Genomic DNA, 14618 nt, shown 5'->3' with positions numbered 1-14618 from the left:
AGAATAACAAGTGAACCACAGCAAAGACTCTGCTTTTGTCACAATTGATGTTTTCTAGGAAATGTCAAAACTCTTTAAAAGAAATTGCATTTCACCCAGTTGCACCCTTAGGACCCATTGCTACCAGCTTTGGCATTTCACTGTTGTGAAATTCACTTTTAAAAACAATTCAGTACAACTTATACTGGGTTTTTATTTTTTTCAATACCAAAGAATTATGAAAAAAAAAAAGATGAATTTGACTGTGTGGCTTCAGCTGGAGCAGGAAGTACATAACACACAAAGATATCCTTATCCCAGTGCTAACTATAAAAGAAGTCTAATTTATATTAAAATAAAATATGAAAGAAACATAAAAAGTTTATTTTTTGTGAGGTGAAAATGCATTATTATACCATAATTTATTTATATCAAGACATCAAATGGTTTTTTTTTTTCCTGCTGTTTTGGAATTTTGGCAAAAGCTTCAAAGCTGAGGTCACTAAGAGATAAAATTTCATTATATTCCAAAGAAAGCAACATTGCCAGTCCCAGCTGAACTTCCTAAAAGATTATCCACCTCCATCACCCAGCTCCAGGAAAAGAAAACACTATATACTCAGAGACAGCATCGTGAAATTGAGTGAATTCAGTAGACGCTGCTGTGGTCGCTCCTGCTTAGTAAGAGGTCAAGGGTGCTTGTCTCCCCAGCTGAGTGAGTCCCCACGGGGACTGCGTGATATCAGAGATTGATGAGACAAGAAGAGATACTCATGTAGGCAAGCGCTCTTCACCATCTGACAGGGGAGTTATCAGTGTTGGAGGCTCCAAATCATCACTGCCTCGGGCCAGTGATCTGAGCCATCGTGATGGAACTCTGCTCCAAAGGGCTATGTGCTGGAGGGGGTGCTCCTATTGGAGAGGCTGTGGGGATGTTTCCGGGAATGGGAACTGAGAGTCACCTGAAGACTACTCTCAGCAGGAATGACACAATGGGGCACCCTGGTGCTGGAGGATGTTTCAGAATCTAGTGTATTAATAGAAAATTTGAGGTATAATAAAGTCAACAGATCGAAAGACAATTGTCATTGAAGAGCTGGTTTGTTACTCATAGTTCCCACTATGGGGCAAACCACACCACAGGAGGCCACACAGGGAAGCCCCAGGGTCAGTCATGAGGCAGAGGGAAAAAGGGAACTGTGGACCAGAGCCTTTATTGTGGTTTCCTTGAGTTGGAATGGGTGAGTCAGGGCAAGCAGGCTTAGGATTAGCTAGTTGAGTAACTTCAATGGGCTCTGAGACACAGGGCTCTCCCTAGTGGTCTGCTGCCTGGTGATCAGGGCAGGTGGATAGTGGCCCAAAGGGTGGAAGCCTGATAAAGGAGGTAGTTGGGGCTGTAGACTCTGGATTGGTTGGTCTGTATTTGAAAAGCAAGCCCTAGGGGCTCCTGGGTGGCTCCGTCGGGTAAGTGTCCAACTTCAGCTCAGGTCATGATCTCGCGGTTCATGAGTTCAAGCCTGGCATTGAACTCTGTGCTGACAGCTCAGAGCCTGGACCCTGCTTTAGATTCTGTGTGTTTCTCTCTCTCTCTCTGCCCCTCCCCCACTTGCGCTCGGTCTCTCTCTCCAAAGGTAAATAAACATTAAATTTTTTTTTGAAAAAAAGAAAAGCAAGCCCTAGAAAGGACTCTTCCAAGGAGGTGGGAGGGTGATTAGAGAGGCAAGAGGCCAAGGCAGGGTGATTCAGGCATTTTATCAGGTTGTCCAGAGCAAAGTGTGTCCAACACATGCATGGTATCAAGTGTACAGAAACTAGGAACATGGCAGGCAGTGGGTTCCATGAAAGAATAGTTGCTATGACCAGAGCAACAGTGGCCAGTGGCCAGCAGTGTGAGATATGTGGAATTTAACCTCATTTCTCTACGTCCAACTGCATCCCACTGCCATCTTGTTAAGAATCAGATGGTGGCCTGAAGAGGAGGAGGGAACAGAGTGGCCAGCCCTCTTCTTCCCTCCTCAAACCATGGGTCAGGCTGATAGGCTGAGGATAGGGTCCTTAAATGGGTTATGGGAACAAGGGTTTGATGTAGAACAAAGTGGACTTTTCAGAATGAGACTCATATAACTGAAAGTGACAAAAAAGCTTTGGGATCTCCAAGATGTCAGGAAGGGAGCTAGAACCCACTGGAAGGCAGTATTGGGAGAAAAGTAAACCTGTTGCCAGTTGTACCCTCTGACATTCAGCTTGTTCCATAAAAATCCAAATTAACTGAAATGCAATGTTTCATGTAAGTTATTATTTGGTGTTTCAAGTTCAATGGCACTTTAAAAGCATGAGCTGATAGAGGGGCATCACTTGAACACCATAACAATAATGCTTGTCCATTTGTCCAGAATACCATGACTTGGGTTAGTTTTGGTAAAATAAAAATCTTTTGTCAAATAAACACCAGCTATAACTATGATAATTTTTACATTTTCCTTTGTTAGTAAGCTCATCAAGAGTTAGCAGCCAAGATGTTATAGTTTTATATTGGCAAATTTATGATTAAGAAAATAACATATCTGGAGAACTGGCATTAGGGAATGCTTTGATAATTGTAATTAGGAAGGCTATAAATATGCACTACCTAATTCAGGCGATAGTCAGGCTTCTATATTCTCTGTTCAGATGAGTACATTCATCTTCTTCTGAATCACTCAGACTTGATGAGATAAAAATTACCTTGGTAAAAAGTATAAAATATATATATTACAAATATTGTGTGTTTTGTTTTAAGCAGAGGTCTGGGACATAGGAAAATGGGATGCAAAAGAGATATCAAAAAAAAGTATTCAGTTTCAATAGATATATTCATTGAGTGCTTACTAGTCTCCAGACATTACACTATTACTGGGGACAAGCTATGGCCCCCAATCCCTAGGAGCTTGAAATGTAATAAAGAACAGGAGATAATATTACAAATAATGTAATATGATTTGCTAAAGGCTTTGATGCTACATAAATAAGCCCCTTAGCTCACTGGAAGCTTACCTGGAGTTGACTTCTAGGTAATTTTAAATTATAGTGTGATACATTCTAGGCAGAAGATCAGATTTTTGTTGAGTCTACAGCTCAAACAATTTGAGTATGCTCTTTAAGGAGAAGAATATAAATCTATCTCACTTTTGTAAGTTTAACAGAAACATGACTACTTCCAGCATCTTGGAGGGGCCATTTTGGATAGTGTTGCCCCCCGTATTTCTACATCCAAGGGCTCAGGCTGAGCTCCTCTCCTCCTGGGGGCTCCTTCTTCCCAAAGGAGCAACCCTCCTTATCGCAATCTTGGGACCTTGGGGCACTTTTCACGGGGAGGTAGAAGATTAACAAAACTGTAAGGTTAGAACCAATGTCTTAGTTTTCTCCATTGGATGGACAAGATTATGATATTTTTAAAATTTTTTAATTAATGGAAAAGATTATATACAACATTATATACATATATTATTATATATTATATTATATATATATGATTATATATTATATACAGGCTTCCAGATCAAGGAAGGGTGACAGGAAAATTACAACAATGGATTAGGCTTGGGATTTATTGAAGTCCTCTGTAGTTATAGGTAAAGTTTAAAACTTTCCAATTTTAGTAGCATGAACATAGCATGAACATCTTAGATGATTAAAACTGATACTTATTTTTTTAATGTGATGTACTCTTCGAACTATTTAAGTCTATGAGTCTCCATTTTATTTTTCTTGGTTTAGCCTAAAAGTGTATTTTTAACATATTCTAACTTCTAAAGGATGTGGAACATGAAAGTACTTTGGGATGCTGCATATTCAGCTAAAAAAGCACTTTTACATAAAGAAAATGGATGGGTAAGAAAGTTCAACATCGGATCCGAAAGCTGGCCTGCTTAGCTTAAAAAAAATCCTTATTCAAGAAAACTGTGGCATCTGCAGAATCCTTACAGCTTCTGTCTGCTGTAAAATATATTAAATTTAATTGAAACCCCAAAGGAAGAAATGGTGGAAAAATCCAAGAGAATATGCTTATACTTTCATATGTAAAAAATATAAATCAGAACCCCAAAATAGGAATTTCTGAGTGGGGCTTTTGCACTATGTGGAAAACGTTTCTACCAATCATCCTTAAACCTTAGGAGCAAGTCAGTTTAGTTGTATGGTTTCTTATTAGATCCCCATCTATTTAATGCTTTAAAAAAGAAAACTTATAAAGGTGTATTGCATGATTGTTTCTATGATGTTAAAATTACATATATATATATATATATATATATATATATGGTGGTAGAGGGGCACCTGGGTGGCTCAGTTGGTTAAGTGGGCGACTCTTGATCTCAGCTCAGGTCTTCATCTCAGGGTCATGAGTTCAAGTCCCGCATTGGGCTCTGTGCTGTACACGAAGCCTACTTTAAAAAAAAAGGTGTAGAAAAATACTAACCCAGATTTTCTCCAGAGTATCACCTTCTGTGAAGGTTAAATTTTGATAAGTGAGCTAATAGGAAAAAAAATGATCAAAATATAATTTGGCCATGCTTCTATAGGCCCACTTTTTTTAGTAGTCCTGGGACCAATTCTCCATCAAACTCAGGAAATACAGTGATAGTCATGACTTTGCAGTGTGTAGTTGTCTAGGTCTTGTAATTATTTTAAATAGTCTAATAAGAGGAAAAAGGAAAACAGTGAAATCTTCTATGGACAAGAAAAATGTTAGACAAGACCCATAATGACTAAGGGAGATGTAATATATTAAAAAAAAAAAAAACTCTTTCGTGGGAAGAAAAAAGTAAAAACACGTTAGTAAAAAACAAGAAATGCAATATGCCCCCTCAAAAAAAACAAAAACAAAAACAAAAACAAACAAACAAAAAATAATAGTGGAGCCAAAGTGTTTTAAATACCGGCAATCAAGTGTGGATGTAGACAGCATACTGCAATGTTGGGGTCTACAAGAAGTCTCTGTTGAGAACACCCAGAGTTAGTGAGAGAAAAAAAAATCCAACTGGGAGAAAATGATCTGGAAACATGTAGACTACCAGCAAACACCTCTGGCCACTCAGGGACTTCCAAATGCATCACTACTTTACAAAGTGATGTTCCCATGATGTCACAGAATTAAAGAAAGTGGCTAGATTCTACTCTTTTTATACTTGCTATATTAACATCAGGAATTGTAATTTATCCTTTAGAGAAGTTTTCAATTTTAAAACTATTGCAAAATTCACATCCAAACTCCAGCGCCCCTTTGTGAGAATATGCTATGCAGTTTATAACCAGAAAGCATACTTCCAGCCCTCCATATAATCAGGACAAGCCAGAAACGTCAAGGAACCTCTAGAGCCAGAACTTGAATTGTGTTTTGTTGTTCGTTAAGAACACCCCATGATTACCTAATAATTAATTAAATTTTAAGAAATAATAACATATTCATGCACTTTTCTGATTTAGCAAATGAATGCCAGCTAGCCCGCCTTCCAAATGCTAAGTACACCCCACACCCAAGATTGGAAAGAACTACAGATATTTGCCTTAGGGTGCTTCTCATCGGAATTTCACAGAACATTCTTCTTTCTGACTTGCAGGGCAAATCCTCGGAATTTTAATTTTGACAATGTGGGAAATGCCATGCTGGCATTGTTTGAAGTTCTGTCCCTGAAAGGCTGGGTGGAAGTGAGGGATGTTATTATTCATCGTGTGGGGCCGGTAAGCAAGCACATGGAATCCTTTGAATGTGTCAACAGCTGCTCTCATTTGCTTTGATGAATAACCGTATTTTTCATTTATACAGATGCACGGGATCTACATTCATGTGTTTGTATTCCTGGGTTGCATGATTGGACTGACCCTTTTTGTTGGAGTAGTTATTGCTAATTTCAATGAAAACAAGGTAAGAATTCTTGGTTTGAATACCACAGGGTTTATTCTTTTCTAGCCACTCGCTTTGAGCTCTCTTTTTCTCACACGGCATGAAGTTGCATTAAACCATAATGTGACTGGTGTAAATAATCTCTATAACTATTTTACAAGCTACCTCATCGCTGCCTTTCAGGCACATTATTTAAGAGCACAGTTCTCTCGCGAAATTTCCCCTTTTGGTGATGGTGTCATTAATTCGCTGACAACTGAAAGGCACATCTCCTATTGTTCAAATTGAAAGGATGTGCAGCAAGTTATTAAAATACAATAGCTGAACTAACTGTGCACTGATTGCAGGTAATATTACTTTCACACAATGTAAATTGGATGCTTCTTTGTAATGCTATAGGTGAACTCAGAATTTTGATGGGGCTGGGGTGCAGTAGAAATGTTAAATCCTAATTCATTGAATATAAAGAAGATTTTCTAATTTCATATAAAAACTTTACATACTTTATGAACTCGGGAAGCATGCTGAGTTCAGAGCAACTCTAACAATCACTATAAGAGCTCCCGAATGGGAAAACAGCAAGTGTGGTTTCCTGTCAAAGAGTGAGTTTGGGAGAGAACATTCTATGTCGTTCTTCTGGCCATGGCTGATGTGCACTCTAGTATGTAAGGATCTGTCTTCTGGAATCATAATTGAAGTGCATACAGCTTTTTAAAAAATTTTTTATGTTTTTTTTATTTTTGAGAGAGAGAGACAGAATGCAAGTGGGGGAAGGGGCAGAGAGAGAGGGAGACACAGAATCCAAAGCAGGCTCCAGGCTCCGAACTGTCAGCACAGAGCTTGATGGTGGGCTCAAACTCACGAACCGTGAGATCGTGACCTGAGCCAAAGTCAGACATTTAACCCAAGTACCCTGGTGGATACAGCTTTTGAGCACTTACTACATACTAAGGTTTACATATGCCATTTTCAGTTCTCACAACTCTGAAATGCACAGTGGAAGAAAACACAGAGCTTATGGAGGTGACATGACTTGTCTGGGGCTTTTAAGGTGTAGAAAACGGGGTCACAATTCAGAAGCGGTGCCCACTCTGCAGAGTCTGAAATTCTTCCGAGAATATAAAAATGTCACTCTGCACTGAATTAAAGCTAGGTATGACGCTCCTGTGATTCATGACCAGGACAGGATCGCATGCAAGCACATCCGAGCCCACTGGCTAGGGCAGCTGCACATGGGACTGTATCATTCATACACACCTCCACTCCCCGGGCTCTGCATGTGTGGTTCCAGCTACCCAGTTGATGGCCACCATTGATGTGTGCCTAATGAGGATGTTATTTGGTGCGGGCTTTCAAAGGGTGTGGCTTAAAAATCTCCACTTTGGGCCCCAACACTACTCCGACCCACAGAAACATGGGATTTTAGAATAAGAAAGGATAGAGAGAGATCATATTGCCCAGCCCCCTATTTTACTATAACACATTCATAAATGAGTGTCTCTAAGCCCTAAAGTGTGTTCAATTTGATACCAAGCAGAAGGAGGAAGATGGGTCTCTTCAGATGCTATTGAGCCTTGGCACTGGAGCAGACAACGGAGATTCCTGAACAAGAGCAGAAGCCAGTCAGCCAAGTAGAGAGCTTAGGTCCTCTGAGCAGACACCTGATTTCAGGAGAATCAGGTCCTATGGCAGCTCACAAATCAGCGACATAAATGCAGCAACATAAAATGTTCAGCAACCAGAGACAAATATATAATCAATTGCAGCTCTTGAGTTTGGAGGCCTGGCTGAAATAAGACGAGTATCAGGAGGTCTACTCACAGTACTGGTTGTATTAATGTGCTGAGGGAAGAAAGAAGCATCTTGGCCTTGAGAAGGGGAACACGGACTTAAGCTCAAGTGGGTGCTGGGTGCTTACAGAAAGAGGAAAAGTAGAAGAAAACATGACAAACTTGATTATTTAATTGATAATGCAAATTTATGAGTTATATGAACCATTTAGGAGGGATTTTTTTTCCCAGTAAGCTTTTCAGATGGTAGCACATGAGCTGCTGTATAACAGCATTTATTGATTTATTATTTAGTCATTCAACAGATTTCTTTGAGAACTTAACTGGGGCCAGACCTGGGAACATAAAAACTAAACACGCAAACTAAACACTAAACACATAAAGATTTCTGCCCTCATGGAGCTCACATTCTAATGGTCAAACCCAAAAGTATGTAAATAGATTTCCAAATATATAGGCAATAGGGAAATATAAAGATACGGGAGATAAGGCAAGCTTTGGGGGCAACATTTGCACAATTCTGAATTATGCAAATTTGTCTTCCCTGGAAAATGGAACCTTGTTTAAAAAAGTTCAAAGTTTATACTAGTAATATATATATATTTAATTTCTCAATTATGAGATAACAGTTTGATTAATAAACTTAATGTCACAATAATAAACTTCCAGAGGTTTTCTGATATTAATGATCAGATGATACCACCACGCTTATTATTCTTTTGGCTCATTTCAGAGCTCAACTTTCTAAAATATTTTGTTTTGTATAATAAAGAAATAATATCAATATCTCTAGCACCCAGAGAACCCAAAATATTTGTTTGCATATAGTAAGAAAAATGGCTTAGCAATATCAATATCAGAAAAATTAGTTTAAAACAAATATCATTATTAGGAATAAACAGTGTAATTAGATAATTGCAGAAGAAATGAATTACCAACAAAGTATAGAACTCCTGAACCCTAAAATATATGAAGCAAAAATTAACCAAATTATTTTAAAAAGCCAGCAAGTCCAAAATCATAGTGAAAGATATTAACATATATCCCTAAGAAACTCATAAATCAGAAAAAAAAGAAAATATGAGATTTGGCACAATACAAACATTTGATCTACTGGACATAGGAATAACCCAGAGTCCAGCAATTTTCAAGTATAAAATGTACTGCCCAAAGGTCATAAAAAATAGTTAACCAAAAAATTGGTAATGTACAGAACATATTCTCTACAATAATAAAAAAAGATAACAAAAGATTCCTCAGATGTTGGAAATATTAAGACAACATTCTAAATAATTTATGAGTAACAGAAGAAATTAGAATAGAAACTCTTAAGACATTTAGATAAATCATTTATAAAAATCACATATAAAAGCTCACAAAATATAGATAAATCAATTAGAGAAATTTGTAACTTTAAGTGTATGTTCAAGAAAATTCAAAGATTAATTAGTAATATGTCAGATGTCCAAATCAATAAATTATAATAAGATCAACAAAGTAAAATGGAAGAAAGTAAAAAAGATAAGGACAGAAATTAATGATATAGAAAACAAAGATATTATAAAAGATTCAAGAATGACAAAAGCTTATTCTTTAAAAAAAATTAAATTGACAAACCTCTCTCAAGGCTAAGCATCAACAAAAGTATGGAAAAGGAAAGTAAACAAGCTATGGTGAGTCAAACAGGATGGGTAATGTTACAGAGATAGAAAGTTAGATTTAGAACAGAGCTAAAAGCCCCAGGAGGACCAGGTATATATAAAGGAGAAGTAGCACGACAAATCAGTGGAGGGGGTGAGGCCATCAATAAGAGGTGCTGGGGTCATTGTCTAGATATAAGAAATTAAACAGAGATTTCTACCTCACAGCATACTCAGAAATGAATTCCAGAAGGATGAAAGACCTAGCTGTGAAAAGCCATTTTCAACCTTGTAGAATTTATTTTTGACCCTGGAGGAGTTGTGGATTTCTTGACTTTAACCATAAAGTGGAATTCATAAAGAGAGAAATTTACAGATTAAATTACATTAAAATAAAAAGTTTCTGAGACATAAGAGACTTGATAAGGCAAAAAAAAATTTTTTTAGAAAGCAAGCTAAGACTAAGAGAAAATATTTACAATTCACATAACTGACAGAAGATTAATATCCAGAATATATTAAGAATTTCTATAAAACCTCTAAAAGTAAATATCCAAATACAAAAATGAGCAAAGAATATGAACAGGCAATTCACATAGGAAGATACAAGAATCATCACCCCTATTTACTCATATAAAAAACATTTCATCTCATTGATATTAAAACTAAAGTGGACACATTTCTGACCCATCATGGCCAAATTAAAATATCTAACAATATCAAGTACTGGCAAGAACATTAGGACATTGGAACACTTGGAGATGGCTAGCGGCGAATTTCTTTGGTTGTTTCTCTTTGGACAGCAACTTCACAATATCTGGTAAACATAAAGATGTGTAAATTCCTAAACCCCAGCAATTCCTCTCCTAGAGATTTGCTATTAAGGAAATCTCGTAGGTATTCACCATGAGACTGTAGACATGTACTTATTGCAGCATTTTTATACTACATAAACCTAAAGCAAATAACTTCTGATATATTTGTACAGTGGGATACTTTATGAGCAGTTAAACCAATTAGATCTGGTGTCTAGTGGTATGCAAGACATAGTGTTCAATGAAGAAAAAACTAACTGCATTAAGAAGCCCATATTGAATACCATTTATATCACTTTTTAAAATTCAAAACAAATATGTTCTTATGTATTGATATATACACAAACAGCAAAAGTCTGAAAGCAGTGGGGAGGACACATCCTTAAAGGACAGTCTTCAGCTCTGTAGAAAGAAGGGAAGAATGGGAGTGGGGTGGGGGTTCAGTTTCTTAAACTATATTTCTGCCTTTATAAATTAGTGTATAAATAATGTATATATTTCTGCCTTTATAAATTAGTGTATAAATAATGTATAATTTGTATACATTATACATATACAAATAATTTCATGTATAAATACATGAAATGTCATGTAATATATTTATATGCATTTTAATAAAGTACTCATATATATATGGTAAAGAATATCTGATCTCACTCAGCCATTTGTCACAGCATTAATACTTAAAGATTCAAATTCTGTGATTTCATACTGCTTAAAAATAGTTTTGCAATTGAGGCACCTGGGTGGCCTAGTCAGTTGAGTGTCTGGTTCCTGATCTCGGCTCAGGTCATGATCTCACAATTTGTGAGATTAAGCCCCGTGTTGGGCTGACAACGTGGCACCTGCTTGGGATTGTCTCTCTCCCACTCCGTCTCTTCCCCTCCCTCACTCACCTTCTGTCTCTCTCAGAATAAATAAATAAAAAGTTTTGCGACAGTGTATAGCAGAATGATTTTTTTTAAAGACACAATCAGATTGACAGGCTACAATTTTACTGCAGCCTTCCCCACAAAATGAAGGGAAACTAACCACTATTAGAGTGGGTATCCCTTTTTGAAAATTTGATTGTGTAGGGAACCTTCTTTAGATGTTCCCAAACCTGAAATTTATACATGTTCGAAGATACCAGTTGAAGGCTGCTGGATCTTCTCTGAGGCTTGTGGCCACCCTTTTTGGGACCCCTCTAAAGACCAGATTTGAGAATTGTGACCATGTCTATCGAACCACCATGGTATTTGAAGAATATCTTTATCATATACTCCCAAATTAGTCCTGTTGGTATCACCACCGCCCCATTTGCAATGACCTTGGTGTGGAGTAGACGACATAAGGCCTTTTTCTGCTTTCCTTTGTTTATTAAGGGGACAGCTCTGCTGACTGTAGATCAGAGAAGATGGGAAGATCTGAAGAGCCGACTGAAGATAGCACAGCCTCTTCATCTCCCACCTCGCCCGGGTATCAAAGATGCTCTGATTTTATTCATGTTGGGCACCAGTGTTCGTGATTCCCCAGGAGTCTAAGATTTCAATTAAAATAATAATCGTGAGGCCACTAGGCGGTTGTGCATAAGTTAATATAGAAACAGGCTCCAAACTACAGATCTCTCCATAGGCTATTAAAATCAACCACCCAAAGGCTGTGCTTCAGTGCTCTCAGGATAAGCCCTAATGAAAAAATGAATTTTTAAATAAAATATATTTGTGCTTCGCTCTTAAACATATGAGTGAAATGTATTAAACTGACAGAAATTGAATGATGCGGTTCTCCTTCCAATACAGACGGCGTCATGCACCGTCGTCTTAAATATTCAGAACCAGCCATTCCTGCAAAACACTACACAATAGATTGAACTATAGGGGGAAAAAGGTAATGAGTTTTAAAATGAGCATTAAAGGAAATGAAAGACAAGAAAGTAAATGTGACCTATGTCTGTAATGCCCTTGCCTCAACCTTTCTTTTGCAGATAATGATGGTTTTAGAGCTAAGATGTATGACATTACCCAGCATCCGTTCTTTAAGAGGACAATTGCATTGCTTGTCCTGGCCCAGTCAGTGCTGCTGTCCGTCAAGGTACTTTATTTCACAGTGAAGCTCTGAGAAGGACTTTTTCGTTCATTGGTGCATCCAAGAATATTGCAAGGGGCCATATCCATTCACAGTCTACGTTCTTTAGTATAAAAAATTAAAATTCATAGTCATGTTCAAATGAGAAAAGGAGGGGAAGGTCTTTATGTGTCTGATGGATATGGACAAAGACCTGGATGCTGTTTCTCTTACAGTGGGATGTGGAGGACCCAGTGACCGTTCCTTTGGCAACAATGTCAGTTGTTTTCACCTTCATCTTTGTTCTAGAGGTACGGTAATGAGCCAGCTGGCTCTGGGGGCTGTGGTGCACATTGTAAAGTAAAACAGTGCCCTCCTTTGATAGCACTGACTTTCAGCTCTGTGTTCCATTGCTTTTGAAGTCTTTTTTGGGGAGAGGGGTAGCGTGCTCTTAGGATATTTTCCTTTTTAGGCTGTTGTGCTTAACTTGAACAAAGATTTCACTTTATATTTCAGATTTTTCTAACCGCAGGAATTGCTAACTGCTGTTGATTGTTGTATCTGAATGTTGGCCTGTCTGGTTATGTGAGTTCAAATATTTGTAGTGAACTGCACAAACCACTGTAATTCAGGGACTCAAATTGCAATGTGGTGGCGAAGGGAATTGGCCCAGACAAGATTATTTTAATATATAGTCCACATAATATCACTTTCCAGCACAATCTTCTTTGAAATACAAGCAGATTCTTATTTCACCCTGTACTGGTTGATGTTTCCCAAAATCTATGGTCTTTTACTTGAGGAAGAAAAATGTCTTTCTCTCAGAACTAGTCATAAAACAAGGAGAAAAGAGCATGGAGATACAGATTTGTAACCTATCCTACTTTAAAATTTAGATAGTGGATCAATCTATATCTGTATCTCTATCTATCTATCTATCTATCTATCCTATCATCTGTCATCTCTTAGTAATAAATTCTCTCTTTGGTTTCTACATCCTCTAAAAATGTGTGCCTCAATGGGGTGCCTGGGTGGCTTAGTCAGTTGAGCATCAGACTCTTGATTTCAGCTCAGGTCATGATCTCATGGTTCATGAGTTCAAGTCCCATGTCAGGCTTTGCGCTGACAGCTCTCCCCTCTCTCTCTCTCCCTCTCTCTCTCTCTCTGTCTGCCCCTCCCCTGTTCTCGTTCCCTCTCTCTTCCCCCTCTCTCTCTCTTTCTCTCTCTCAAAAATAAACATTAAACAAAATTTTACATTAATTTAAAATGATGTAAAATTACGTGCCTCAAGTTAACACATTTCAATATATGTTGAACACTCAGCCTCTATTTACTGTCTACATTATTTTCCCCCAGGTTACAATGAAGATCATAGCAATGTCGCCTGCCGGCTTCTGGCAAAGCAGAAGAAACCGATACGACCTGCTGGTGACATCGCTTGGTGTGGTCTGGGTGGTACTTCACTTTGCCCTCCTGGTATGCATGTAATAAAAGTTTATTTTAGCTAATAACTTCAGTTCAGGTAACCCTGTTTCCAGTCTCATTTCACTCTGTGTCAGCCTACCCTCAGGTGTCTGATTAACCTCCCTACATCCAGTTTTGACCGTGATAGGCCCTCAGACATGCTTGCATGTACATTCCCCTACACTCTTCACGCAAACAAAATCTGGCCCCTCAGAGTCCTAGAGTGTGCAAATCAGAAGGAGAAACTTGAAAATGTCTGGTTTAACTCTCATTTTCCCAAAGGATGAAAATAAGAGAGAGAGAAAAAAAAAATGGAAACAGAGATTACGAGACCTGCCTAAATTCACATGCAAGCTGGTATCAGAAAACTCAAACCCAGTCTTTTGAATTGAAATGTAGCATCAATGCGACTACATTATAATCAGTATTTCACAGTGGGATTCTCAGGCACTTTAGAAGCCTTATTTTCTACTAAACATCCAGCAGCCTTTTCTCTAAAGCATATCGTTCTTTGTGTTTATACCTGAGTTCTCACTAGCTTGCCTAAAATGCCTTGAGCCTCTCCAACTTCCATTTAGTCTGAGGTCCAGCTCAAAACCTACACCCGTGGGTATGCCTGATTGAGATCTAGAGCCGTGTTGTCCAATAGGAATAAAATGTGACCACGGATGTAATTTCAAATTGCCTAGGAGCCACATTAAAAAAATTAAAAAGGAACAGATGTTGTGGTGCCTGGGTGGTTCAGTCAGTTGAGCGCCCAACCCTTGATTTTGGCTCAGGACATGATCTCAACAGTTCATGGGATGAAGCCCTGCATTGGGCTCTGTGCTGAGAGTGGGGAGCCTGCTTAGGATTCTCTCTCCCTCTCTATCTGCCCCTCCACCACTTGCATGGGCTCTCTCTCTCTCTCAAAATAAATAAATACTTTTTTTAAAGGAACAGATGGCATGAATTTAATAATGTATTTTAACCTACCATATCTAACGTACTATCATTTCAATAT

At 38.1% G+C, this 14618-nt stretch overlaps 1 protein-coding gene across 1 annotated transcript in view; it reads left to right on the top strand.

Moving 5' to 3' along the window:
- Positions 1 to 14618, top strand: part of NALCN (sodium leak channel, non-selective) — a 308773-nt gene that overhangs the window by 275080 nt on the left and 19075 nt on the right. Inside the window, 6 exon segments of the mRNA XM_032592429.1 lie at positions 5577 to 5697; positions 5783 to 5881; positions 11470 to 11563; positions 12072 to 12178; positions 12388 to 12462; positions 13508 to 13627. Of these exon segments, the coding sequence (XP_032448320.1) occupies positions 5577 to 5697; positions 5783 to 5881; positions 11470 to 11563; positions 12072 to 12178; positions 12388 to 12462; positions 13508 to 13627 (616 nt within the window).

The sequence above is a fragment of the Lynx canadensis genome, chromosome A1 (genome assembly GCF_007474595.2).
Source record: "Lynx canadensis isolate LIC74 chromosome A1, mLynCan4.pri.v2, whole genome shotgun sequence".
In the NCBI taxonomy this organism is placed as follows: domain Eukaryota; kingdom Metazoa; phylum Chordata; class Mammalia; order Carnivora; family Felidae; genus Lynx; species Lynx canadensis.
Note: the sequence above shows the minus strand (reverse complement) of the source record. Positions and strands in the feature narration are given on the sequence as shown.